General features: G+C 44.9%; 1 protein-coding gene across 3 annotated transcripts; it reads left to right on the top strand.

Moving 5' to 3' along the window:
- Positions 1 to 871: 871 nt before the first annotated feature.
- On the top strand, positions 872 to 25,671 carry LOC140895619 (ATP synthase F(1) complex catalytic subunit beta, mitochondrial). Of its 3 annotated transcripts, none has more exons than XM_073305758.2 (10): positions 872 to 1,039; positions 2,316 to 2,498; positions 7,443 to 7,617; positions 10,916 to 11,037; positions 11,426 to 11,610; positions 12,127 to 12,285; positions 14,434 to 14,556; positions 14,722 to 14,934; positions 15,118 to 15,319; positions 22,997 to 25,671. In XM_073305758.2, the coding sequence occupies exons 1-10, from the start codon at positions 925 to 927 to the stop codon at positions 23,020 to 23,022; spliced, it is 1,503 nt and encodes a 500-aa protein (XP_073161859.1). In that variant the 5' UTR covers positions 872 to 924; the 3' UTR covers positions 23,023 to 25,671. The 3 variants fall into 3 exon arrangements, with proteins under 3 accessions (XP_073161859.1, XP_073161858.1, XP_073161860.1); XM_073305757.2 differs by lacking the exon at positions 22,997 to 25,671 and adding an exon at positions 17,992 to 18,868; XM_073305759.2 differs by lacking the exons at positions 2,316 to 2,498; positions 22,997 to 25,671 and adding an exon at positions 17,992 to 18,868.
- The last annotated feature ends 1,107 nt before the right edge of the window (positions 25,672 to 26,778 follow it).

Here is a 26,778-nt window from a genome sequence, read left to right as displayed (position 1 = left end):
GAGGTTTCAGAGTAACAGCCGTGTTAGTCTGTATTTGCAAAAAGAAAAGGAGGACTTGTGGCACCTTAGAGACTAACCAATTTATTTGAGCATGAGCTTTCGTGAGCTACAGCTCACTTCATCAGATGCATACTGTGGAAAGTACAGAAGATGTTTTTATACACACAAACCATGAAAAAATGGGTGATTATCACTACAAAAGGTTTTCTCTCCCCGCACCCCACTCTCCTGCTGGTAATAGCTTATCTAAAGTGATGACTCTCCTTACAATGTGTATGATAATCAAGGTGGGCCATTTCCAGCACAAATCCAGGGTTTAACAAGAACGTCTGAGGAACGGAGGTTCCTTGAGGGGGCCATTTAGGGATCTGGGGCAAAAATTGGGGATTGGTCCGGCTTTAAGCAGGAGGTTGGACTACGTAACCTCCTGAAGTCCTTTCAAACCCTGATATTCTATGACTGCACTTACTCTCTGCCCCCCCCATATAACAGCTTGGTCTGGGGCAGCACCTCATCATCCTTATGTTATGATGCTTTGCAATTGCATTATCCCTGAAAGCGAGTCTGGGCCCTGTTTAACAGCGTAGCAGTGGGACACGGAGGCCAGCAGGAAGGGAGAGGGGTACAGTGAGCTAGAAACTTCTTTCAAATAGTAAGGTTGCTCCAGCAGGAGCCCCTGTCATGATGGAGCCTGTAGTCCACGGACACGCCTCAGAGGGAGCATTGCATACTGGGAAATGTAGTTTCTTTCGGCGTCGTCCCCTCACGTGAGGGAAGGTCGGCCGCTTTGGGACAATTTGGAACACTTTCCCGCTACGCATGCGCCGTCTCCTCGTTAGCGCCAGGGGGCGCGCGCGGTTCAGCCGCGGCCGTTGGCGATAGAAAGGCGCGAGACGGCTGGCGCGGGGGACTGTTGGAGTAGCCATGTTGGGGCGGGCGAGGCTAGGCGGCGTGGCGGTCCTGCGGGCTCTCCAGCCCCTTGCCGCGGACCCTGGCTGCTTGGCAGCAGGAGCCGCCGCCTCCGCCGTGCTCCCGCACAGTGAGTCTGGGGGTCCCGCGCCCGGGAAGCGCTGGGGGGAGGTTTCAGCCTGGTCGCACCCTCCCGCTGCGTCCGTCCTAGGGACGTCCCAGGCGCCCGCCGCCTCCTGGCCTCGCTGGTCCCCGAGCGCCCTGTTTCGTTGTGCTTTGCCCCTTGCTCGGAGCCTGCTGCCCCTTCACCTCCCGGGGCCCAGGGGCACCCACACCGACTGCACCGGGCGGGGCGCTCTGCAGCTCTGCTGGCTTCTTGGCGCCTGCCCCATTTGAAGCCTGCTCGGGGCTGGGGTGCTGGGCCGGGAGGGGCTGAAAACTCTGGGCTGGGAGGGAGGCAGGAGACCTGGGTTCTCTGCTCCACCCGTGACTCCCCTAGTCCCTGCTTCTGAGCCGCAATGGGCATCTTGATGTTTCCCTTCTTTAGGCAGCGTGGGGGTGGCCTTCAGTGATATGTGCAGAACATGCTCAGCAGCTCTGTTGGAAGCAATATGGTTTGTTTGTTTTCTCCCAACCTTCATCTTTTTTATTGCCCTTTAATCTGAACACCTCTCTTTCCCCCCTCCCCCCCCCCCACGTACTTGTTCTGAGTAGCCACTTCTGGGCTTAAAATGATCAGCACCAATATGTTATGCCAGTCAGCTCAGTGCTTGCTTTCATGTTTTTGGTTGTAAGATGCCCAAACATGGGTGTTAAAAAAAGTAAGTCCCTTTCCACTAAGCACTGTATAATTAGCTAGGTGCAATGTGCTCTAAAGGGTTTTCTTCTTTTGAAGTATTAATTAGAAGGTCACTATCCGAGATACTGAACCTGATAGATCGCTGATGTGATCCAGAGCAAACAACCTTATGCTTCTTATCAGGGCAGTATTAGAACTTGATGCGCCTTCTTATCACTGATGCAGAGGTCCTGTGGAGGATGGTGAACGCTGCACCCATTTTTAAATTTTGCTTCTGTTGATTTGCGCATGTAATTAGGAATCAGGTGTACTTGTGGTTTCCCTGCCTATGATGTAATCTACTAGTAAAATAGCATCTGGATGTTTGTTTATTTAATCCTGAGTTCCCATAGTAAAACATCAACTTAGTCCCACTTCTTAAAGGTTTCTATTATGAAGAATGCTACATTTTTATGTTCTGTTCCTAGAGTCTTTAACAAGTGTCACATTTGTACTTTAATTTAAATCTGGCTTACGTCAGTAAAATACATAAAATGAAGAGAGGGTCATGTTTCCAACTAATAGGCCAATTGCTCTAATTTTGATTCTGGCAATTATTTTTTGTTAGGGCGAAATTATGCAGCTAAGACTTCAGAGTCTGCCAAATCTGGTACTGCAACAGGGCGTATTGTTGCAATTATTGGTGCTGTTGTTGATGTCCAGTTTGATGAAGGCCTTCCTCCAATTCTCAATGCCCTGGAAGCGACAGGCCGTGAAACTAGATTGGTATTGGAAGTTGCTCAGCACCTTGGTAAGTCTGTCTTGTAAAGCCATATGCTTTAATTGTTGGTCGTTGTTGCTATTTTCTCCTTTTCTCTAGCTTCGTTTTACCACTATTGACTCTAGGGTAGTTTGAAAGCTGTCCTGAAGAGATTTCCTTACTACCCACGACCCTTGTTCTATTGCACATTGTACTATTGAGGTCCCTTCTACTGTGCATTGTTGTACTTCCTTTAATCATTCTCCATGCACTTTAGATGTAGCATGCTCCCATCATTTCCCCAAATCCTGCTGCAGCAGAGATGCGTTTTCTATCAGTGTTGGTTTTGCTCTTTTTCACGTGCACCATCTTGGTTCTTCAAGTAGGCTTCCTCTTTTTCTTTGGGCCTAAGTTTCCCAGACCTGACTGGACAAAGCCACTTTGGCTTCTCTCAGACCTACCTAGAAAAGGCCCTTAGGAATGTTTTGAACTGTGCTTCTGTCCAGGCCAATGCCCCACAAAAACCTCTCTGGTCCGCATATGTGCCATGTAAATTAATATTCTCTTCTAAGAGCCCAGATTTGGATGATCAGGATCTGGCACTCATTACCCTTGAGACAAGATCCAGATCTAGACTAACCGTTTTAGAGGACTTCTAACATGGACCTCATCCCGCCAATCAATTTTCATAATTTTCTTGCCATTCTGGTATAGGTTCCAAAGGCAAAGATGAATGATTCTCCTTTCAAGAGAACCCTTTCTTTTGGCTAAAACCCAAATGGCTTTTCCGTTTATACTGGTATCCTCAGTAACATTAAAGGAAAGACCGTATGACTTTGGTCCCATGGCGAAGCAGTATCCAAACACTCCTGGGGATTCAGATAGGGCACTTCCTGTTGTTGGTGGATACCAGTGTTCTCTCAACTCAGAATCTGTGTTGCTTCTGTGACTTGATAGTTTCTTCCTTTCTTACCCCATAGCTAGAGGTAGATCTGGCTTTTCTCAGGGCTTGTGAAACCATATTCGTAAGATGTTGTAACAGAGGGAAAAAATTGTGTAAGACTTCAATGGTCTACGTTGAAGAGAAAACTTCATAAATTTTTTGAAGATCTATATTGTCTTGGTTATATACTACAGCTGGGGAGGGCAAACCGTGGCCCGTCAGGGCTTTCAATCCGGCTCATGGGATTGCCAGCCCCATGGTGCAGCTGGGCTAAGGCAGGTTCCCTGGTCCCGTGCCGCTCCCAGAAGTGGCCGGCATCACGTCCCTGTGGCCCCCAGGGGAGGGAGGAGCAGAGGGTTCTGTGCGCTGCTGTTGTCTGCAGGCACTGTCCCCGCAGCTCCCATTGGCTGAGAACGGGGAACCTTTGGGAGGTGGTACCCGCAGGCGAGACCAATGCGTGGCAGAGCCGCTTGCCGCCCCCCCCGGAGCTACTGCTGGACATGCTGGCCACTTCCGAGAGTGGTGTGGGGCCAGGGCAGGCAGGAAGCCTGCCTTAGCCCCGCTGCGAGCCATTGCCACCCTGGAGCCGCTCGAGGTAAGTGGTGCCGGGCCAGAGCCCGAACCCCTCCTGCACCTCACACCCTAACCCCCTGCTCTGAGCCCCCTGCCGCATGCTGCACCCCAACCCCCTGCCCCAGCCCTATGTTCATGGCCCTGCATACAATTTCCCCGCCCAGATGTGGCACTCAGGCCAAAAAGTTTACCCACCCCTGTACTAGAGGATTACATGCATGGAGCTTAGCCTACAGAAGCAACCAAGTATCTCTTTATTCTCCCCAAAAAGCTTCTTGTGTGCCACCCTCCCATCTTCCTGTATTTCTGGGACTCATTGCAACTGTCCCTTTCCTACTGTGTCAGGGGCTGTCTGTGCTCTGTCATTCCCCTTTCCCAGTACTAGAGTGCTCCATTCTCTTTCTCCGGGTCAGGGGCACTGTCCTTTTCATACAGGTTGTCCCATATGCCACGAACTCTGTTTTGGAGCCATGGCCAGAGATGATATTCAGGGGAGGGATTGGAGGAGGAGGTATTGTTGTGTGGGGAGGTATTTAATGGCTGTCATCGACCAGTTCTTTGATCTATAGGCAACTGCAGAAGTGGTTGAAACTCCTGGGTCTGCTAACTAGATTCAGGGGGTCCATGGGGTGGGGCCTTCAGGTTTTCACCAAAATAAATAGGATTCTGCCCATTTATGTCTAGAACATTTCCTGAAATTTTGGAATTGATTGGATGTGGTGTTCTAAAGTTATCACATGAGAGACAGATGCTATAAAGTTGAGTGTAGGACCTCCCTTTGCTTGGCCAGCCAAGGTGCTGTGGCAAAAAGGGACAAAACTCTGCTGCAAGTACTCCTATATTCTGCTACATGGTTAATTTAATTTATCTCCATGAAATATCCTTAATTTCTTTCTCTGTCCTCCCCGAAAATATACACTAGTGTCTATTTCTGAGGATTTTATTTCTATAAGCTCCAGGTAGCCCAGCTCTGAGATTCTGTTCCTGTAATGTTCTGGATGTTTCTCAGTATCTCCTGTCCTTCCCATTCCCTTGTGTGTCAGGAAGGGGAGGAATTTGTAACTGGTGTCAGCTCCTCACTGGTACGTTGTTTTCCAGACATCTCCGCTCCCAGCCTACACTCTAGCTCCCCCCACGCTCCCTGGTAGCAAGCTGGGCTCCAGGTCTGGCTCCGTGACCCCATGCTGCCCAGGTCCAAGGAATGCTGCAGAGATTGTACACTGTAATCCAGCTAACTCCCTCTTGTGGGGAAAGCTGGAGAACAAGAGAGATGTAGACAATTCCTGGCAGGTCAGGAAGACAGGAAACTGTATCAGGCACCTAGCTGCAAATAACGTAAATTCAGTGCATCTACTGCTTTCCCCAAGATGCCACAGAATTACAGAGTCTCATGCATGGATGCCAGGTTTGTATAATTTTTGGTGGTGCCCAGAGTGGGTACAAGCCTCACCCCCTGACACCTGCCTTGTAAGCCGATATATATATTTTTAAAACAATGTAAAAATGGACTGGAAACAGTAAGGGTTTAAGTTTCCCTATATTGCATAATGTGTGGTGGGGGTGTCGGGATGAGGGCTCTGGCTGGAGGTGGGGGTGAGGGGTTTGGGGTGTGGGAGGGGGCTCAGGGCTAGGGCAGAAGGTTGGGGTGTGCGGAGATGGGGGCTCTAGCTGGGGATGAGGGCTCTGGGTTGGGGCTAGGAGTGTGGGAGGGGGCTCAGGGCTAGAACAGAGGGTTGGGGTATGGGGGGATGAGGGGTTTGGGTGTGGGGGGGGGCTCAGGGCTAGGGCAGAGGGTTAGGGTGTGTGGGGGGGTGAGGGCTGTGGCTGGGGGTTTGTGCCCTGGGGTGGGGCTGGGGATGAGGAGTTTGGGGTGCAGGCAGGATGCTCGGGGGCTGGGGCCAGAGGAGGACCCTTCCTGAGCCCTCTCCCCACCGGCCAGGCCTGCCAATAGGGGATGGGTGTAAAGGGGGCAATTGCCCAGGGGCCTGGGCGATTTAAAAGAGCCTGGGTGCCCTGGCCACCGCCGCGATAGTTCTGCCTGTTCTGGGGAAAAGCGTATCTTGATTCAAAGACTCTCTTGATATACCCCATGCAGGTTCTGGGGGAATAGCAAATACTGTTGCTTCAGCCACCCTGGAACATGCATAGGGCATATCAAAAGCATCTTTGAATCAAGAGACGCTGTGGCTTTTCCCCAGAGCAAGTTGGGTCAACATAGCTGCCCTGGGGCTCCTTGAGGCAAGTGTGGGATGGGGCTGCGGCTGGCGGCAGTCCTCTGGCAGGGAGTGGGGACTCTCGAGGCTTCTCCGGGCAGGGGGGCTTGTGGCCCTGGCTGAGGGAGGGGGAGAAGGGAGCCAATTGATTGATCTGCCCTGGGGCCCAGAATTGCTGTCGGTGGGCCTGCTGCTGGCAGCACACAATCGCACCATTCTGCGTGTGCTCCTAGGGCCCCTCTCTGCTGTCCCGCTGTGGCACTGTGTGTGTGCTGCCCAGCGCTGGGGGGAGGAGGATGTGCCCCATCACCTAGTGGCCTGATTAGTGAAGCGTCAGGGCCAGGTGGGGCTGCCATCATGTCAGGTGTGCATCCTCCCTCCATCCTCAGCCTGCCCTGCTCCCTTGTAGTCTGAGCAGTGGAGTGGTGCTGGTGGGCGCAGCATGAAAGGAGGCAGCCGGTGAGGTAGCACAGTGCAGGGAGCGACAGCCAGCTGCTGCCCAGGGTGCAGGGATGCTCCAGGGAAGGTACATGGGGGCAGTGGGCGGGGTCCGAACACTGGTGAAGCCGGGCACCTGTGCTCTGAACATTGGTGGAGCATGGGCACCACGGGCCCATATAACTTGCCGCCTATGGTGTCTTGGTCTGTAATTGAGATGGTTGGGCACGACAGCTCTCCCCAACACTGTTTCATGTTATCTGCAAACTTAGGACAACATTTCAACAGTTTACACTGAGTTCATGTTTTCAGTCTTAACTTGACAACCGAAGGGCTAGACATTTAACTTAATTCAAAATGAAAGCTAAGATTCTGGAGCACAATATGTGGTGAGCAGTGAGTTCTGCAGATAATTTTTTTTCCCTACAATGAAAGTTAATGTTCATTGTTTACTTTTAAAAATAAATAAATCTCCAAAACAAGCTTAGAATACTCTAATTCAGTGTGAATGTAATGAAGACTATGTAATTATGTAGAGTACTGTTTAAAAATATTACTGTAACTTAAGATGATCTATGGAGCTTCTATTTAAACTTGATTTGCCAATGTAGGAATCTTATAATTGATTTTGGCAAGCCAACCTTAAATCAGAAAAACTAAATTTTTATCTCAGTTGGCTGAGGCATGAAGTAATGTCCAGTTGTACTACATAATTTGACTCTCAGTTCTGAAACCTCTGAACGTAACTACTTTAAAAGTTCTGAAGTTCTCCTGCAATAAGGTGAACTTTCTCTGTTTAAAGAGTAAACTTAGATTTTATACACTTAGGTGAAAGTACTGTTCGAACAATTGCCATGGATGGCACTGAAGGCTTAACCCGCGGGCAGAGAGTTCTGGACACGGGTGCGCCTATAAAAATTCCAGTTGGGCCAGAAACACTGGGAAGGATCATGAATGTAATTGGTGAGCCAATTGATGAAAGAGGACCTATTGCAACGAAACAGTGAGTATTTTTAAATTTAGTTGATTTGGAGAAGAAATTGCTGCTGTTAGTATATTATTCTGAAGGTAGCCATTAAAGAAGTGGTGAGGGTGCAGGAATCCAAAGGCTTGTCTAAACGTAAAAGTTGTACCACATTAATTATACCAGTATAGTTAAAGCAGTTTGACCTCCCTAGTGTGGACGCAGTTTACCAGTTATAAAAGTGTCTATCGGTATAGTTTGTTTCTGTATGGAAAGGAGTATAAGCTATACTGATATTAAATTAAAAAAACTACATAAAATTAACATTATGAAAATGGCAAAGTAAGCACTCAAAAGTTGGGAAATGCTAGAAATAAGGTTCTTTGCAACCTTAATTTGGCCTCCTTGTATGTATGCTTCATGATAGTCTTTAGTTACATCTCCATGTACAGTAGAACCACAGAGTTACGAACTCCAGAGTTACAAACTGACCAGTCAACCACACACCTCATTTGGAACCAGAGGTACGCAATCAGGCAGCAGCAGAGATGACCCAAAAATAAAAGCAAGTACAGTACAGTACTGTGTTAAATGTAAACTACCAAAAAACATAAAGGGAAAGCAGAGGTTCTACCGTACTACTTCCCCCACCACCACCGACCCCCTGCCTCATTCATTGTCCGGTGGACCTACTCAGGGGATAAAGCAAGGTTGTGTACTGAGAGACCAGTCTGCAGGATCTCCTGCTTCAATTGTTTGCAGAAGTGTGCAATGATAGAGGGGAAAGGGTGATCTGATGGCTAAAGCAGTTGAATGCTGCCCTGGAGATTTAGATTCTATCCCTACTTCTGCCACAGAGTCAAGCAATTTAAATGAATCTTTTCGCAAATGGTCACTAATTCTTTATTTTCTGGGTGATTGACATCAGACCCTGAGGTCTGACTTGCAGAAGTGGTGAGCACTCTCAGGTGCATTTAAAATCAGGGGAGCTGTGCCTTGAGCATAAATGCTATATCATGCTAAGTGGTCTGGAAAAATTGGGTCCTATGTGTCTCAAATTAGACACCCAAAGTTAGTGGACACTTCTGACCTTCATCTCTCTGTGCCTCAGTTTCCATCTGTAAAATGGGTATGATATTCCTTCATCTCACAGGGATGTTGAGAAAATGATATTTAACTATAAGATACTGCATTAATAATTACCGAAACAATTGAAGAAATACTAGTCTACAGTACTAAATAGTAGTAAACTGAATACTACAAGCAAAGTCCAGCATCCTGCCAACAAAAGAAATTGGACTTGTAACCACCTAGTGAGGCCCCCCAAATATTACAGGTATTTGCCAGCTTGAGTGTGGAGGGGAAGATCATCTTTCTGTCACCCCCAAGCAAACAGAAAATAAACCTGGAAACTTGTGGTAGCTGTGCTTCTTCAACATTTACTGGGGGTAGAATTTAGAGCACAGTCTACAGCTCAAGTAATTCCACTTAATGCTGGGGAATTCCCCAATAACTGGAGTGGGAGAAGGGATTTTTCCCTCCCTCATAGCCCAGATTGCAGGGGTGACAGCAGCAAAGGCCAATCTGTGTCTCCATGCCTCCTGTAGTTGGTTCCTTCATGCATGGGGAGAATGGCTAGTAGATCTATGCAGTGGAGGATCAACAGGCTCGGCTGTATGTGGGGAGCTGGGTTATGCAGCTAATAAAAGACTGCACCGGCATTCCTAATCACACTGGTTGTGCTGAAGGCAATGTCCTTTGCATCTGCAAAGGTGAAGCAGCGTATGCCCAATAAAGATAAGGAAGGGAATTTTAATTGTGATAAATCAGTACTTAAACTGAGATCATTTGAGATTATGTCCTGCCATGTTCACGAAACTGGTGTGACCTCCTTGTAAATAGTTAATGCAAAAACTCATTAGAGTATTAGTAAGAGCATCATTTTTCTGACACCAGAACAGTAGATTTTTCAGAAATATCTTAAAAGGTCAATATATTGCTGTGATGGTTCTCAAGGAACCCAGGACTGTGAGTCACCTTGCTTTCCCCCCCCCCCCCCCCGCCTCGAGTGAGAGGGAGTCTATCTTGTGGTAGCTGGGTGTTGTCTTTGTCTCCACCAGCCTTTCATCTGCTCAAGCACTCCCCTCTGAGCTATGCCAGCCCTAAATTCGCCTTGCAGATTAACTCTAGGTGCACCCCAAATCCCTGAATTCCTTTGAATCATTTCCTTGTGATATCCAGCTTGGGATATTGGCTACTCCCAGAAATTCCAGATCCTCTGCACCCAAAAGTACAGTGTAACTCAGTTTACCAGTTTTACTGTAAACCACACAGCACTTACAATAAAATAAAAGCATGTTGTTTTTTTAAGAAAGAGTAAAGATTTCTCTAGAAACAAGAGTGTGTGGCAGAAACAGATGGTCGCAATGCAAAACAAAATCATAAAATGTGAGCCTAGGTCTATGCTTATGAATAGTTACTTTTTCCTATGTTATAAAATAGATTTCCCCCCACCCCAAAGTTCAGTCTGTTGCAGAGCTGGCTGGCTTCACAAGAACCAGGCTCCAAATGTTCATTAAAGCACTCCTGCTCCACATAGGGTTTCTTTGGTGAATGGTGATAGTACTTTTCCAGCATCTGTGTTATACTGCCTTTTCTATTTACAAGACAGGGATTCACCCTGTCTATCGAGTTTCTTTTGTACCTTTATGTTGTTTTGTTTTTTTGTCATTGCTTCTGATGGTTTTCCATTGAAAGCCTTTGTATTGCGCAAGGTTGAACAGTTGAACCTTGCATTGCATCACTTGCTAAAGAGGGCAGCATGGCAAATTCTCCTTGCCTGAATGGGCCGTCACCGAGACACATTATATCCTGGTGATTAATTTCTACTCAAGTCCATAAAGCATACTTTCAGTATAAATACATTATTCCTTAAATATTACCTGTACATGCCTCTCACAACAATTATGAATCTTGACAAATTATGAGCTTTCTTAGAGATGTTACATATTACTCTTTATGGATAAATAACCTGCAAGATGTGTGTGTGTTGTAATGAATTTGTCAATTCTGGCATAAGCTGTTTGCAGAGAACCGGATCCTTTGCCAGCGGGTCTCTGTGTCACAATTGGTAAATCCAGTACTGTTTGAATTAGACACTTCTAATTCGTAATTTTTATTGATGGCGCTTCTAAATTTTACCTAGATGTAAACTTGATTTCTGTTTAGGGACCACTAATATAACCACCTTATTCAGTATCTCTTAAAATCAATTTTTTCTTGAAATTTTGATAGTAAAGACAAAAATATGTAAAATAGTTAAAGATCTTCTTTACAGATTTGCATCTATTCATGCTGAAGCTCCTGAATTTCAAGATATGAGCGTTGAGCAAGAAATTCTTGTGACTGGTATTAAGGTTGTAGATTTATTGGCTCCATATGCCAAAGGAGGTAAAATTGGTAAGTTTCTCTTCTGAAGCAAATAGATATACTGTAAATTTATGCAACCAGTACTGTACATAAAACATTCTGTACTTCAGTTTGAGGGAAACTAAGTTTGCTTTATATAAACTTTAAAATTTTAGTCTTATTCAGTTTCCTAAATCTGTGTGCTTACTAGAAAGTGTTCTAGTGCGGAAGATTAAACAAACTAGCTGTTGAAAATGGATTCTGCTAACAGCAGCAAATTTTAGATTGGTTTGTTTTGCTCTAGAGTTAGCTTGATATTCCTACATTGTTAACAGGCATTTTGAGGGATAATAGTGAAGTATTGTAGCTGGATGTAATTACATTAATTGACAATCTGAAACTGCAAACTCAATTGTATTGACAAAAATTGTTGTTTCAGGGCTCTTTGGTGGTGCTGGTGTAGGAAAAACTGTATTAATTATGGAACTTATTAACAATGTTGCTAAAGCCCATGGTGGCTACTCTGTCTTCGCTGGTGTAGGGGAGCGTACACGAGAGGGTAATGACTTGTATAATGAAATGATTGAATCTGGTGTCATCAACCTGAAGGATGCCACTTCCAAGGTAACTTTCAAAGGGTGTGAGTATTAAAACAAAACACACACCCTATTGTTTGTGGTACATTACAGTGGATTGTTTGGCAACATACTATTTTAATACAATTTTTCCAAGAAAAAAACACTTTCTGTATGTGAGCAGTGACAATTTGACTTGTATATACATGCTAATTTTTATGTTCTTCCAGTTAGGCAGGTCCGCAGATTCTAATAGTGGACCTTCAATCAATCACCCTTGCTGCTTTAGTGGCGTACTAACTTATAAGATTAGAGTGAAAGTTGAGTCTTGTAAAAGTGTTCATACTTTTAGGAAAAAAATACTTACATTAATAAAGGGTTTTGTTGCTTAAAAAAAATTTAAAAATTACACGGCACATATGCCATTGTCATCTGGTCCCTGGCCTTTGCCTCCACAATTGGTCCAAGGCCTGTGGGTGTTTGAATATAATACATCTCGTTATATAGTGTTGATTATCTATAGAAAATGTAGTAGCGTAATTTTATTTCTGTAATTAAATTCCAGGTTTCACTTGTGTATGGTCAAATGAATGAGCCTCCAGGTGCCCGTGCCAGAGTAGCCCTGACTGGTTTGACAGTTGCTGAATATTTCCGTGATCAAGAAGGACAGGATGTGCTTCTCTTTATCGACAATATCTTCAGATTTACCCAGGCTGGTTCAGAGGTTAGTATTCATAATAAAAAGTTCCAGTACAATACTTACCTCAGAATCTAAAAACTACTCTTAGAGCTCTGAACCTGGAACCGCTTATTGTGCCCCTCGCCCCAAAAAAGAATGATGAAAACCTATCGAACACCAATTTTAAGCAAAAATTCAGTGTCTCCTCTTGCTTGGGAGGAGGGAACTCTGTATATGCCAGTCAAGTTTTGAAAAAAAGTTGCCTAGATATCTTCTTAGCTAGGTACAAAACCCTACAATTTTAAAGGGGAAGAATAAAGCCTTTAGGTGTATCCTCCCTCCCTATGACTTACACCAAGTGGCCCACACTTGATTGATTCCAAAGTCAAACAATTAAATTGCTCTTCAGAAGCATAGGATCAGGCCCAAGCCAACTTTAGAGTGGGTGTAGCAATATCCACAGAGTAACTGTAAATTCTTACTTTGACTTAAACAGAATAAAGACCTAAACACACCCAAACTTCACTTCTGAGCGTTTACCTCTATTAACTTAAAATAATACAAAACCCCCTCAGCCTAAGCTTTCTCTTGAGTTCAGTTTTTCCTAGAAGCTTTCTCCCTGCAGGACTCCTTCTTTCTTGGAGGTTGCAACTTTCTTGTATATTTGGTTTGCTAGTAATAAGACCTAGCTGAAAAGCATGGAGGACATACTATAGAAGTAATTAAGAGAGCAATTGAGGGCCTGAGTAAGGGGGAGTGGAGAAGGGGTGGCAAAGTGGTGACAAATTTCTGTTAGAACCCAAAATGGGAAGAGCAAAACACGGCTTAGTGCTGATGAGTAGCATGGCTTCTGGAGGCAGGGGCAATTATAGGCTGCCTTGACAGCACCATTTCTCTGGCTCCAGTTCAGTGTATGACTGGGTGAATGACTGGTGTGGGGGAAAGGAGGTGGCTAATATCCCAAACTAGCTGGTGTTGGGTCTGGTAGGGGAGAAATTGAAGAAGCAATAGATCCTCCAGTCAACATAGGCACCCAGCTGGTCCCAGTGTGGCAATGCTTAATGGCTGGAGTGGTGAAAGGTGTATGCAGTTTGGTGACCTTGTTGCTCCTGGGTAGACAAAAAATGAAACTGTGCCCATGGAGTAAGCTGTTGCTTCTGAAAGCCCCAGTTCCACCGCGCATGGTTATATCCTTCCTTAACTGGTTTAATTTTTTATTGGGAGGTGTAGAAGCTCCAGCTGGCCTTACTAGGTCTCACTTTCAAGCTCCATTAAAACTACTTGAATGACATAGAAAACTTTAGACAGTAGGAAAATTAGGCAAATAAGTTAAATATATCTTTATTTAAAAATAGATACAAAAGCATTGTAGGCTTAACAGTTAGTATGATGCACACTCTTTATTCTGCATGCTGGACTACAAGCTTTTAATTATGAACTACATATGTCTTTCTGGTCACAGAATAAATATGCTCATAAAGTGAATCACATATTGTATGTAGTACGTTTCTCATTGTAAACCTTGGGGGTTCTTGGGTTTTCTTGTTTTTGTTTTTTTAAAGTGGATTTCCTCAGGATAGGGAAAATTGCAACAACCCTGCTAAAGGGTGGGGATGTTGGTGTCCAGTGCCCAGAATGGCAGGCCCTGTGTGTGTCTGAAGGAGATGGAAAGAAAAGGAGATGTATCCTTATCACTCTTGCTATCTTTCTTTTATTTTCTTTGTGGGCACATAGTTCTGTTCTGCCTTCCTCTAATCCTCTATAATATCTCTCTGGCTCTTGTGCCTCCAAAATTCACCAACTTTTGATCATACCCTCTCTCTCCCTACTTCCTCTTTTTTGCTCTGCCCTCGTGAATGCACACAGTACTCCTGGTTTGTCGTCTGTAGCCAAGGAATAATAAACCTGCCTGCTGAAGTGAAAGAAGATGATTCCAACTTTCCTTCTTGCTGGAAGAATGAAATGGGGTACCATCCTGATTTTTGTCTCTACTCTTTCCATTTGGTGACTGAGTGTAAAGGGTGAGAGCAGACCTGCTAACTGTTTGCCGTCTTCCCACTCCACTTAGTATTGTGCCCTGTATGCTTCCTAACACTTTTTAAACAGCGCAGTTTAAGAACCTTTGATGTATCTGAGAAAATGAACTACAAGAGTTCTTTAACTTGCTACGTTATCTTCTCCTTTGATCTTCAGGTGTCTGCACTTCTTGGTCGTATCCCCTCTGCTGTAGGGTATCAGCCAACGTTGGCTACTGACATGGGAACAATGCAGGAAAGAATAACTACTACTAAAAAGGGATCAATTACATCAGTACAGGTATGGTGTTAAACAGGTATCTTTATATCAGTAAAGAGTTCGGTGCTCAGCTTCATGAGTAGAAGGTGAAGGTGGCAGTTAATAGTAGATATATTATGAGGCTTAACGAGTATTAGTTTTTTTACTAAGATCTTATACTTTGATTTTCAAAATGACTTATTTCAGGCTATCTACGTACCAGCTGATGACTTGACTGACCCTGCTCCAGCTACTACTTTTGCACATTTAGATGCTACTACAGTATTATCCCGTGCCATTGCTGAACTGGGTATCTATCCAGCAGTGGACCCTCTGGATTCTACTTCACGTATCATGGACCCTAACATTGTTGGCAGAGAGCATTATGATGTGGCTCGTGGTGTACAGAAGATTCTTCAGGTATCTTGTTAATTACATTTTCCCCAATGAATTTAATTCAAACTGGAGATAACTGAGTGTTAAGACTTAATCAGTGAAATTCAACTTTGATATCTAGTCGTTTGAATAAGTTGCAATATTAATGTATCTACACATGGTATCAAGAGATTATTTAATTTGAGTTGCCTCCTTTCTCCATAATAGGATTACAAATCCCTTCAAGATATTATTGCTATTTTGGGGATGGATGAATTGTCTGAGGAAGATAAACTAACTGTATCCCGGGCTCGAAAAATCCAGAGGTTTTTGTCTCAGCCTTTCCAGGTTGCTGAAGTCTTCACTGGCCATGCTGGAAAATTGGTGCCTTTGAAGGAAACAATCAAGGGATTCAAGAGCATTTTATCTGGTAAACCAATATATTTTTACTTGCATGATTTCCCCCAGTTTTAGAGCTGTATTCTGGAGATTATCAGTTTCCTTTAATATTTGACACTCACTTCTACAGACTACCTTATGCTTAAATGCATTCACTAAATGTTACTGCTTTAGTAAAATAGGGGGTGTTAGTTTCACATATGTATTGTAGTGGGGCCTAAGGGCCACAGCCTTATTGTGTGGAGCACTGTACAAACATAAAGAAGGTTCCTTCACCCAAGAGCTTAGTCTAAGTATAAGATGTGGGGCGAACAAGTGGATATGGAAATGGATGGGTGGAGCACTAGGCAATGATTCAGCCATGCCAGTGTGGAGCATGATGTGCAACATCGAGTGTTTAAGCATTTAGTTCTCAAGTACAGATTTATAAAACAGGGGAAGGGATTGAAATCCAACTTGGCTCCCAGATTTCTTCCCCTTCCACTCTATTGTCAGAACCTTCCTGGCCCCTGCTTGCACCACCCCAAGCTGTTTGAGAGTCATTGCCTGGGTATCCTCTTCACTGATCCTCTGTACATGCCTTCATCGTGACTCTAGGCACTGTGCCACTTGCTAGTCCAAGCTGGTCCCTGCTGCATGATCCAGGGAGAATTAGGAAGACAAGGGAGCAGGATTTGGTGTTTGTCAGACAAGGGTGGGCAGGACACTTCAGTAGTTCAGTCTCTCTTCTTAGTAGCTTTGGGACCAATCTCCTTCCTCTTAACCCTTAGAACTGGACAGTATTCTAAAATCTAAACTATGCTGTCTGAAATGTGGCTTTATATTGTTGCTGGGAAGGGGGGGGGGTGTCTCTCCCTTGTCATGGCAGCCCCCAAGCTAGGGCTGGGGAGGAGGGGGTGGGGGTGGGGTTGGGGTTATCTCTGGCAGCCCTGGAGCTGGGGAAAGTTGCCTCTCTGGCCGCCGCAGCCTTGCACGTCCCAAATTTCCTCCACCCCCTCTTCTCACCCCACTGCCCCTTCCCCCTTACCCCCTATTGCCCCCAAGGCCACCACCTCACCTTACATGTGTGTCTTCTCCAGGGTCCAGGCACCTAATTAGTGGAGCCATGCCTGCAGGGCTCCATTAATTAGGTGGGTGGCCCTTCATTCTCTTGTGTGCGGCTGCCCAGGCCCGCACCTTGGAGGGAACAATCCACGGACCACCTGAATGGAGCTCGACGGACCACTGCCCTAGAGAACCTCTACCCTAGATGATTACTTTAGTTTCACTAGCGTAATTACTGACCCTAACAGCGCTACTTGCACCAGTGACTACATAGCCAGCCAGTGTTGTGGGAAGGTGCAGTAGTACACCTTTCAAACACAGAGTACTAGTGATTCCTTACTTAGGGTTGCATTCTAAAATGAGGCATAAATGGCCAGTCACTCTGTGGGCGGGGGGGATTCAGGGGTTTATGCCCTTTGAATTTTCTATGTATACTGTTCATTTGTTTTTTTCCCTTCATGAGTTTAATAGGAAATCTGGGTTGGAAAACTTTTCCTTGGCAATCCTGCTAGTTGTAGTTGAACAATATTCATTGAACTGTCAAATAAAAAACTTGGCTGGGAGGTGGTTGGATGATGGCTCTTAGTTATGACATGCATAAGCTTTTAGCCATTAGACAAGCCTGATTAATGGGGGCCACATGCATGTAGGCCTGACTGAAAAGGAGGTGGTGAAGCGGCTGAGTGCAAATAAAATCTTATCTGGGAGCTGCCCTTTTCTGTGAGATCTGTTGTAGGATAAGGGTTTCTCGTGCAGTTGTTGATGGATAAAATCTTTACTGACGGCAGCTGCCTTCCCACCTCTATACAGGCCCATCTCCACCCCCACTTAAGCATTTTAAAAAACCTAGGGAAAAAACCCCACAAAACTTGTTTGGAAGTAGATAGGGTTCTTACAACAGCATACTTGAGACAAATCCACAAAAGCCCTCTATTCCTGCACTCTTGGGCATGCGTCTTACTATTACTGCCACTATAAGAAGTAGCAGACTATGCGCTGCAGCCTTCTCTCTGTCCTGGTAGGAATAATACCCTTCAGTCACCCCCTTAATTGTCCTTCTGCAAACATCCCTTTACCAAACTGTCCTCTAACAACACAACTGCTACACCAAACATGAATTACTAGTGTTGGAGAGGGGGAAAACCACTGGGGAAAAAAGGGTGTGCAGAAAGGGGTCAGAATCAAAGGTTGTAATGTGTAGTCTGCAATGTACTGTGTTTGTGATAAAAGTAGGTGTGACTATCTGGTGGAGGAGTAAATATGTTGCTGGCTGGCTTCTAACAGCTTACCTTTTGTATATTAAGGATGGCCTTGATAACCAAGGGCAAGATACTTCAGTGTAGGTTTTTTTTAAGAAACTTTTTGCTACTGTGCTGTTTACATATCACTTAATCTGGCCCATAAAAATACTGTGTTCACTTTTGTTTTCTTGTTCTATGTATTACCACAATGTTAATGGTTGAGTTGCAAATAATAGATAATTTTTAAAGTGAAACAAAGCTGAACACCTCTTACAAGTGTAGAAAACATACTGGATCTTGTAAACACTTTCACTTTTAAAAAACCCACGGTAAACTTTGGGAATCTACTACCTCAGTCTTCATAATATCTTTTTAACTTTCTTTCAACAATTGTCCTATTCAAATTGTGTCATTGTAGGTGAATTTGACCATCTACCAGAACAGGCTTTTTATATGGTTGGTCCTATTGAAGAAGTTGTTGCTAAAGCTCAGAAGCTGTCTGAAGAACATGCCTAAACTGAACTGTTATATTTGCATATGGTCTTTTAAATTTCTGATACATGTATACGTTGTATGTGTAAAACAGTTGTTCCAATCTCTGAGGTCTCTAGTTTTTTCACATCTACTGAAGAGAATTAAAGGCCTTTTTTGTACGTGTGAACATGCGGTATTATGTAAATGTCACCCAAATGTCTGTTACAAAAGCCAGACATCTTGTTAGTAAACATTGTGATATACAATTCCTCTGATTACTGGCTCTTTATTTTTGTTTAGATTAAGACTAATCTTTTGCCTCTGGAAATAATAATTTAAGGCTATCCTGAACATCAAAGTTAACTCATGAAAGTGGCATTTGAAAGGTGATGTGTGATTACTTTTTGATCCTTGGAAAAGCTTGATACCAAAAATAGTGCTGATTAACCTCATGCTGCATTTGCCCTGAATTAGTTTTTCTACTTGACACTTTTGGACTTTACATTTTTTGTTTCTGTAATCTGAGGAATTGCACAAACACAATTTTACTGTAATCAGTTACAGTATTGCAAATGGAAAACTATTAACTCTACTTGTGTGTTCTTATAAAATTGGCCTGCTTCATAGTTCAATGAGCAAAAATTTTAATCCAGTTTTTTAAGACTAGAAAGGTTGACTACCCATAATTCATGTTAGCTTTTGATCAGAGGGACAGTGCTCCTGTCCAAACCAAATGTAAAACACATTTCTGGAAGTTGAACAAAATATTAAACAATTGTATTGAAAAGTGACACTTCTGAGATAATTAAAATGTTAAATTAAAAATTCACAAAAATAATCTGAAAGGGTAATCTCTTCACTGTGCCTAGTTGTTAAAAGGTAGAGTATGCGTGTTGATTTTATAAAAGGAAAACATAGGTTCAAAAGACTATGGCAAAGGATGGATGGAATGAGGGCATTAGTGTGATGTGTTGTGGTGGTCTGGTCAGAGGAAAGGAAAGTTAGAGAAAGGAATTGTAATACTGTACTGTGAATGTGAAAGGAAATTACAGGAATTTGAAATGCTCCAAAAGCCTCTTACATCAGAGCTAAACCAAAAGACAGATTTAAACCACATATTAAGTGAGATTCAAACGGAGAACAATACTCTAAAAGCAAAAATAAAATAAAGCAGCTCCTCTGCATGCCAGATTGCTGCTAGCATATAACAGAAGGGTGATTTTACTGACACTAATTCAAGGAGCAATACTGATAAAGACCAAAACTAAATCAATTGGAAATGCCTTGAAAAACAAATCCAAGATTGGAACCTGGCACACATGGGGGAGAATTGAGGTAATTGGCCGCCTCCTCCTCTTCCTTCTAATCCAGACTTAAGGGCCAGTGCTTCCCTAGCCCCTCTCCAAGTAACCACCCGGTGACAGCAGATAACAGAGTGTGTCTTATAATACTTATAAATGGTCAGGCTTTTAAACTCCATGACCCGCTAGGATCCAGTGGCCCCCTTGCTTGTCAGTACTGCTGATGCAGATATAAACCTCTCAAGGCCACGCTTACAAGCATGGATAAGGGGCCAGCCATGCACAATTCTCGTGGACACGGGAGCGTCAGTTTCCATTACTGACTACTACAACAGTACATTACCATTTCAGAGGTGGGGGTGCACAACTCATGGCTTATAAAAGCTACCCTGTTCTTGCAGAATCTAATCTATTCTTCTGGACTCAATCTTTTTATGTAGCTCCAAATGCAGAGGGGACTATTTTGGGCATGGATGCCTTCTGCGACCTTGCAGCAACTCTTAACCTTGCCCAAAGTACAGTTACGTTTACTGATAAACTTATGCGTACTCATACCATTCCTCTCCGTAATAAATTTCTCTCTTCTGTTGCAACTGCCAAATCCTTGCCTCTCACTTGGGACATCTCTAACCTTTTTCAAGAATTATGTTCCAGGCTCCCCTTTGTTTGGGCAGAAAAGTTTTCTTGCAGTTTGGTGCCTGCTCTTCTCTGTCCACCCGTCCCGGTTACTGGTCAACTCCCTCCACCTACCAAGCAATACCCTCTCAAACCTGAAGCCGTGGACACGGTAGGTGGCATTACTCACTCTTTTTACTGCAGCAAGGCAGACTGGTTCCCTGTTCCTCCCCCATCAACTCTCCCATCTGGCCAGTTAAAAAACCTGATAGTTCCTGGTGCCTACCATTGACATCCGCATGTTGGTTAACGGTGCAGTAAAACTTGCTCCTCTTGTTGCTGACCCATCAGTGGCCCTTTCGGGCCTTGACCCTTCTTACTGTATTTTTACTGTGTTGGATATTGCTAACGGTTTCTAGAGCTTCCCCATTCACCCAGAATCACAGCCCTGGTTTGCATTCACCTTTGGCCCCACCCAGTATACTTGGGCCCGCCTGCCCCAAGGCTTCCACAACTCCTCTACCCTTTTTCACCGGGTTATGGCTCAGGCTCTCTCCTCAGTAAATTGGGCTGCTGCCAACTCTGCATGCTTACAATATGTTGATGATCTATTGCTTGCCTCCTCTATGGTCTCTGACCACTTATATGCCCTTCAACTGCTACTTCAGGCCTTGACAGATGCAGGTCTAAAGGCCAATCCTCGAAAGGCCCAGGTAGCTTTACCTACCATCTAATATCTGGGCTACGCGGTCTCCCAGGACTCAAAAGCCCTTACCTCAGACTGTCGAATTGCAATTGCAGCAGCCCCACAACAGTGCGTGAGCTATGCAAACTAATGGGGCTTCTCAACTTTTGCAGGCAGTATGTCCCATCCTCTTCCACCTTAGCACAACCTCTCGATCTCCTTAAAGGGGCCCAAGACTCCTCAGACCTCATTTCTTGGTCACCAGAACATGACCACTGCTTAACCAAACTTAAAATATCCCTTCTCTCTGCCACTTGGGTTTCCCCACCCCTCAGTACCATTTGAACTTTGGACACACGTACAGGTTGGCCATGCTGCTGCTTACTCAAAACCATGGTGACAGGTGCTGCCCAGTGGCCTATTTCTCTGCTTTAGTCTTTAACCACTGCCTCCAAGCTGTGGAGGCAGCTTCTTGTGCCGTAACTGTCACAGCCCCTCTAGTCTCTGGGGCCCCTCTTACAATCTTTGTGCCACATGTGGTTCATAAAATCCTGGATGGGGGGGCAAATTTCAAAAATCACCTCGGCCCAATGGTTCAAGTGGGAGTGCACCCTCTTAAGCCCACACATTACAATTGCACATTCTAACCAGGATTAACATTTAATCCTGCTACTTTGATGCCAACCACAGGGGAACCTCATCAGTACCCTCTTTCTGAGGATACTATTGTTAAGGACCAATTTATATCTGAACAGCCATTGCCCTTCTCTGATTTTGTTCTATGTTAATGGCCAACCTTACATCGGCTGGGCAGTTTGCAACCTGTCAGGTACATATCTCCGCTCCGCTCCCTTGCCTCAGTCTTGTTCGGCCCAAGTGGCAGAATTGGTGGCCCTAACACAGGCCTGCCTTCTAGCTGAAGGCCACTAAGTAACTATTTACAAGGATAGCCGCTATGCATTCGGGGTGGTTCATGACTATTTGGATTCCTGGACTAACAGAGGGGGTTAAAATGGGGGGTATGTCACAAATTTATTGGAAGCAATCCCAAAGCCATCCAAAGTCGCCATAGTCAAAATCAAGGCATACCAGAAACAACGATCCTCTTTCCCTTGCAAAGCAGGCGGCTAAAGAGACTGCCACAATGCCCTAGGACAATTTCCAAATAGCAGCCACCCAAATCCCTAATTTAAAGCAAATTTCTCTACCTGAGATACAAGAGCAAAGCCCTAAAGAAGAAAAATGACATGGTATGAAAATGCCTGCAAAATTGAAAAATCCAACACCTGGGTCACAAAAGATCAACAGTTTGACTCCTAGAGCAATTATAGCTCACCTTTGTGATCCAAAGCACCTGCCAACACATCCAAACCCAAAAGCTATGCTGCACCACATAAAGGGAAAGTGGTGGAGGCCTAAAATGGCTGGACATACATGACCACTGTCAACAATACCTCGATGTGCCAAATGTAATGGAGGCAAAAAGCTTAAAGTAGCTATAAGGCATCTGCCTCGACCCACAGGCCCTATGCAAAAAATTCAAATTGACTTTGTAGGTCCCTTGCCATCTGCAAAAGGAAAAAAAATATGGCTTGGTTCTAATTGATCACTTTACTCAATGGATTGAAGCTTCCCCACAGCTAAGAGTGATGCAGGAATGGTGGTCTGGATCCTGGCCAATGAATTCTGCCCCTGATGGGGCTTACCCTGTTCAATAGATTCAGACTAGGGAACGCATTTTACAGGACGAATTATGAAGGTGGTCTGCTCTGCCTTGGGCATTAAACAAAAATTCTGCTGTCCATACCACCCTGAAAGTTCTGAATTGGTAGAATAAGCAAACTAAGCTCTAAAGAAAAAGATCACAAAGCCTTTACTATCTCAAGGAACCAACTGGGTAGCATAACTACCTGCTGCCGTTCTTTCCATGAGGGCAACCCCCAACTGCTAGTACAGGAGTTTCACCCTTCAAACTTATTACTGGAATGACCATGTCTCTATGGGAAGGATGTGTAGTCCTGGCTCCCCTTCCCCTGATCTCTGATACTGCACAGGAATATATCCAATGCCAAAATGAAGTCTTGCACTCCGTAAGACTAACTGTCCAAGACTGACAAGAAGCCCAGGACCCTCCAAAGACCCCCTCCTGGGTGGACATACAGGAGGGAGTTCCGGTCATGGTAAGAACATACAACGCTGGAGTACTTCAGCCAAAGTACTCTGGCCCGCACATGGTATTGGACCATACAGACACCTCTGTGAAGGTGTAGGGAATCCCAACGTGGGTTCATAAAACCAGAATTAAAATGTATAAATAAATTCATTTTGTTTACATTATATTCTTCTAGGTGACAAATGTGGCTCTCCACGTTAATCCTCCTGGCAAGTATACCTGGTGCAGCCTCCTGGGACCCGCCTTTGGTAAATGTCACGAGAGACACCTGCTTCAAAGCTGACCAGTATGTGCAACTCCCTACAAGAGGCAGCGGTGAATGGGTGAAGAAACCAGACACTTGGTTTATCCCCAGACTGGATTACCTGGGACCAAGGTCCCGATCCGACTACCACAGTCTTCGGCTCCCTCACTGCATCTGGACTGTAACTGGGTATTTAGCTTCAGGGGATGTGGGCACACACATATAGGACCCCCAATTTCGGGATGCAAGATCACAGAACGTTGGGAAAAGGACCAAAGGACAGTGTCAATTTAAGGATATCCCCCTAGAACAAACAAACTATTCTATTTCCAGGGCCTTGGATGGATCAGTCAAGATTCACACCATTTATGAAGCCGCTGATGGGTTGGGAGAATATAGGTGTGAATGTTTGTGGGAGAGTTGGGCACTTTTCATTAATCTAACTGTGTCTGTAGATGCAAGATGGATGGATGTTCCTCCTCCGCTGCAGGAACTTGGGATGGAGGGACGTTATTGTCAGGTTAAATGTTTACATTGTACTGATATACAATATTATAACCTGACCACTTATGGATACTCCCTGCCTACTATCTGTCCGGCACTGTAGCCTACGCCACCAGATGACATTATCCAAGTAGGCCCCAATGAAACACTTTTGTATGATGCCCTTATGGTCTCTGTTCAGGTTAAATATGATTTGTCCAGATTTTTGGCACCTTTGCACAATGTGTGCTCAGATCACCCCAGCTCCCTGCAATGGCTGTAGGTCCAGCTGCAGAATCAGCTCCAGTTTCTAATGCACAGTATGTTGTTTGGCCCCGCATAGACAAAAACGGAGCATCTTAAGTGATATTGGAAGATGCTTTGGCAGCACCAATTCTATACTAAATATGCTTAACCTAAACTCTGAAAGGTCATACAATTCTTGGGTCAAAAGCCAAACCACCCAACTCCTTAAACATACAAACACAGGTTTATCTTATGCTCTTACTGCAATTGATGTAGCAATAGTGGATTTTTACAAAATCATTGAAGAGACCTCAGACGCTATAGTCACCTTGGCCAAGTCAGAAGCTAAAGGCCGTGCTTGTTGTATGTTAGCTTGTGACCCCTTTAATATTGCAAAAGAAGACATGCTAGATGTATGCCTGGCTATCCCCCCTTCCCATACCTTTTCTTCCCCTACCCTTGCCCACATTGCAAGCATTTTCACTCAATTGATAGTGGGCTCTTTACTTCCTCCAGATTCATCCTTCTCCTTTAATTTCCTCCTTGTATATCCCTCTGTTATTCCTAGTCATGTGTTTCCTTTTTCTTTCTGTTTCAAGTCTATCGGATATGTAACTAACAATATGGTGTACAGAATAGGACTGTCTGGATACCTGGCACCATCACCCATAATACCACACTAATGACCACATCAGACTGCTGCACAGAGACAGATAGCTATATCGTCTGTTCCTGTTCTACTTTCTGTCCTTTACCTCCGTCCACTTCCATTCTTGTGGATGTCCTTCCTCTGACAGATGTTGAAGCTGCTGTGCAAGTATCAGCCACTCAGTGTTTTATCACCGCTGCATGCAAATACATGTATGGACCCTTGCAGTGCCAGGCAAATGCTTCCATGTGCCTGCAGATTACTGACTCATTTACCCTAGGTGATGTGCACCTCCCCGGCCGTGTGTTCACTGGAATTACAGTGGCTCCTTGGTGGTATGACCGGAGAACACGCCAGTTGGACTGGCCAAGGAGCTACTACTCAAAGTGGTCCTGGCTGCAGCTTCTGTGTCTACCACTGTTCATGACAGCACCACTAAAGGCCGCATCCAAGTTCAATTTTCCAATCACCAGACTGGAAGATCCTGTTCGTAATGCAGCCTACAACCCTCTCTCCTGGTGGACTATTGTACAAATAGCAGCCGCTGCTGCTTCTATGTTTGTGTTACTAGCCTCGAGTGTCATGTGTGGTTATTTCAGACACATGCTTAAAAATCTCAGTATGCTTCCTACCCTGTCCCCTTCCTCCAACTCCCCTCTTCCTCCTCTCTCCCAGTCCCCCCTTGGGTAACCCTAAAATCGATCATGTGTACCAAGCATTTAAGTATTGACTACATCTCATCTAGGAGTTTATTTGTCAAACAGGAGGGAACTGTTAGGCAAGAATTAAAATTCAGTTAGCAGCTGAGACAGAAACCCACGTAACTAAGAAGCAGGAACACCGGAAGCCCAAGGATGCTGGCAGCTGTAAACACTTGATAAATGTGTATGGTCAAATGGCTGCCCAGTAACTCGGCTCTTAGAACAGAACAAACCCCCCCTTCACAGCCCTCCAGATATCTGTAAACACTCACCCCACCCCACCCCTTCGCCTAAAGGACAGTTATAGATAATGATGTAATCAAAATAGTTTTGATGCATATGTTCTCTTTCTGTCATCATGTTAAGTATGTTCTCTGTCTCTGAAACAATGTTTGTCTCTGTAAGAACAAGGTAAATGCAAATGAAGCGGTAAGAGAAAGGTATATAATTGGTCACTGTAACCCCACACTTTTGAAGCTGTCTTGTCAGTCTTCCCGGTGCAGTGAATAAATCCCTTCAGTATTGTCTGTGCCTGTCTGATTCTTGGGGAAAAGAATCTCCATGCTTCACAGCATCAAGAGAATAGCTGTCCTTCTGTAAAGAATGCATCAATGCAGAGCACTGAAATTAGCAAAACCTTATGCACCAGGAAGGCTGCTAGGGAAAGCAGCAAGCCTTGGCTGATTGGGGAAACAGCCACAGCTGCGGCCACACCCCAATCAGGGTCCAGCTGGCCTTTATAAGAGGGCAGTAGGCCAGTAGGACACAGTCTCTCTCTAGATGTTGAGAGGGAGGGGCCTGACTGCTGGGAGCTGAGGAGGGTACCTAAAATGGAGCAGGGCTGGGGAAAGGCCAGAGGAGCTGGGGAGCTCTGGCCTGAGAAACCCCCAGGCTGCAGGCCTTGATGAAGGCCTAGGAAAAGGGTACTGGGGTTGCAGAGGGCAGCCCAAGGGTAGGCAGAAGCAGCAGGTCCAGACCCTCCTTGCTGATGATGAGTGGCAATTATACAGCAGTCTGCCCCAGGGAGCGGGGGCTACATGGTGACTGGCAGTAGCCAAAGACTGAGGCGAGGTGGGGATAGAGGGTTGGAGTTCCCCGGGGGTGGGGAGACCCAGCTCTGTGGGGGTACTGCCAGGGGGCAGCACTCCGGTGTGAAAGGGGCACCGGGATCCGGGAGGGACTCGGGGCCCAGCGGCTGTTATACCAATAAAGTAAAAACCAGCAGGATCTTATTAAAGGGGAAAAGGCAAAATGCCACATTTATTGTGAATACAGAAAGAATCCTAGTAAGCAGTTAGTTATAGCTATAACTTTCCATTCAATTTCATATTTATTCACACATTCATTCATACACACACACAGAGGTTCTGCAAGGTTGTTATCATAGTTACCAGCCTTAGAGTTGCTCATATCAAGCCACGGGCCAGGTGGCCGAGACATGAGGAGGGAGCAGGGTCTTGTCAGATGCTCATCTGATGCTCCTGGAAGTTGGTTTGCAGAATCAGACCCCAAAGTTCTCACTTTCTAGAGTCCATTTTTATAGGAATTTCTTCCTATGCCAGTCTATGGGAATTGCTTCATCATGCTGTTGCTGAATCAATCAGCAGATGGCACATTCCTGATGGCTCCATGCT

Source organism: Lepidochelys kempii, chromosome 11 (assembly GCF_965140285.1).
Source record: "Lepidochelys kempii isolate rLepKem1 chromosome 11, rLepKem1.hap1, whole genome shotgun sequence".
In the NCBI taxonomy this organism is placed as follows: domain Eukaryota; kingdom Metazoa; phylum Chordata; order Testudines; family Cheloniidae; genus Lepidochelys; species Lepidochelys kempii.
Note: the sequence above shows the minus strand (reverse complement) of the source record. Positions and strands in the feature narration are given on the sequence as shown.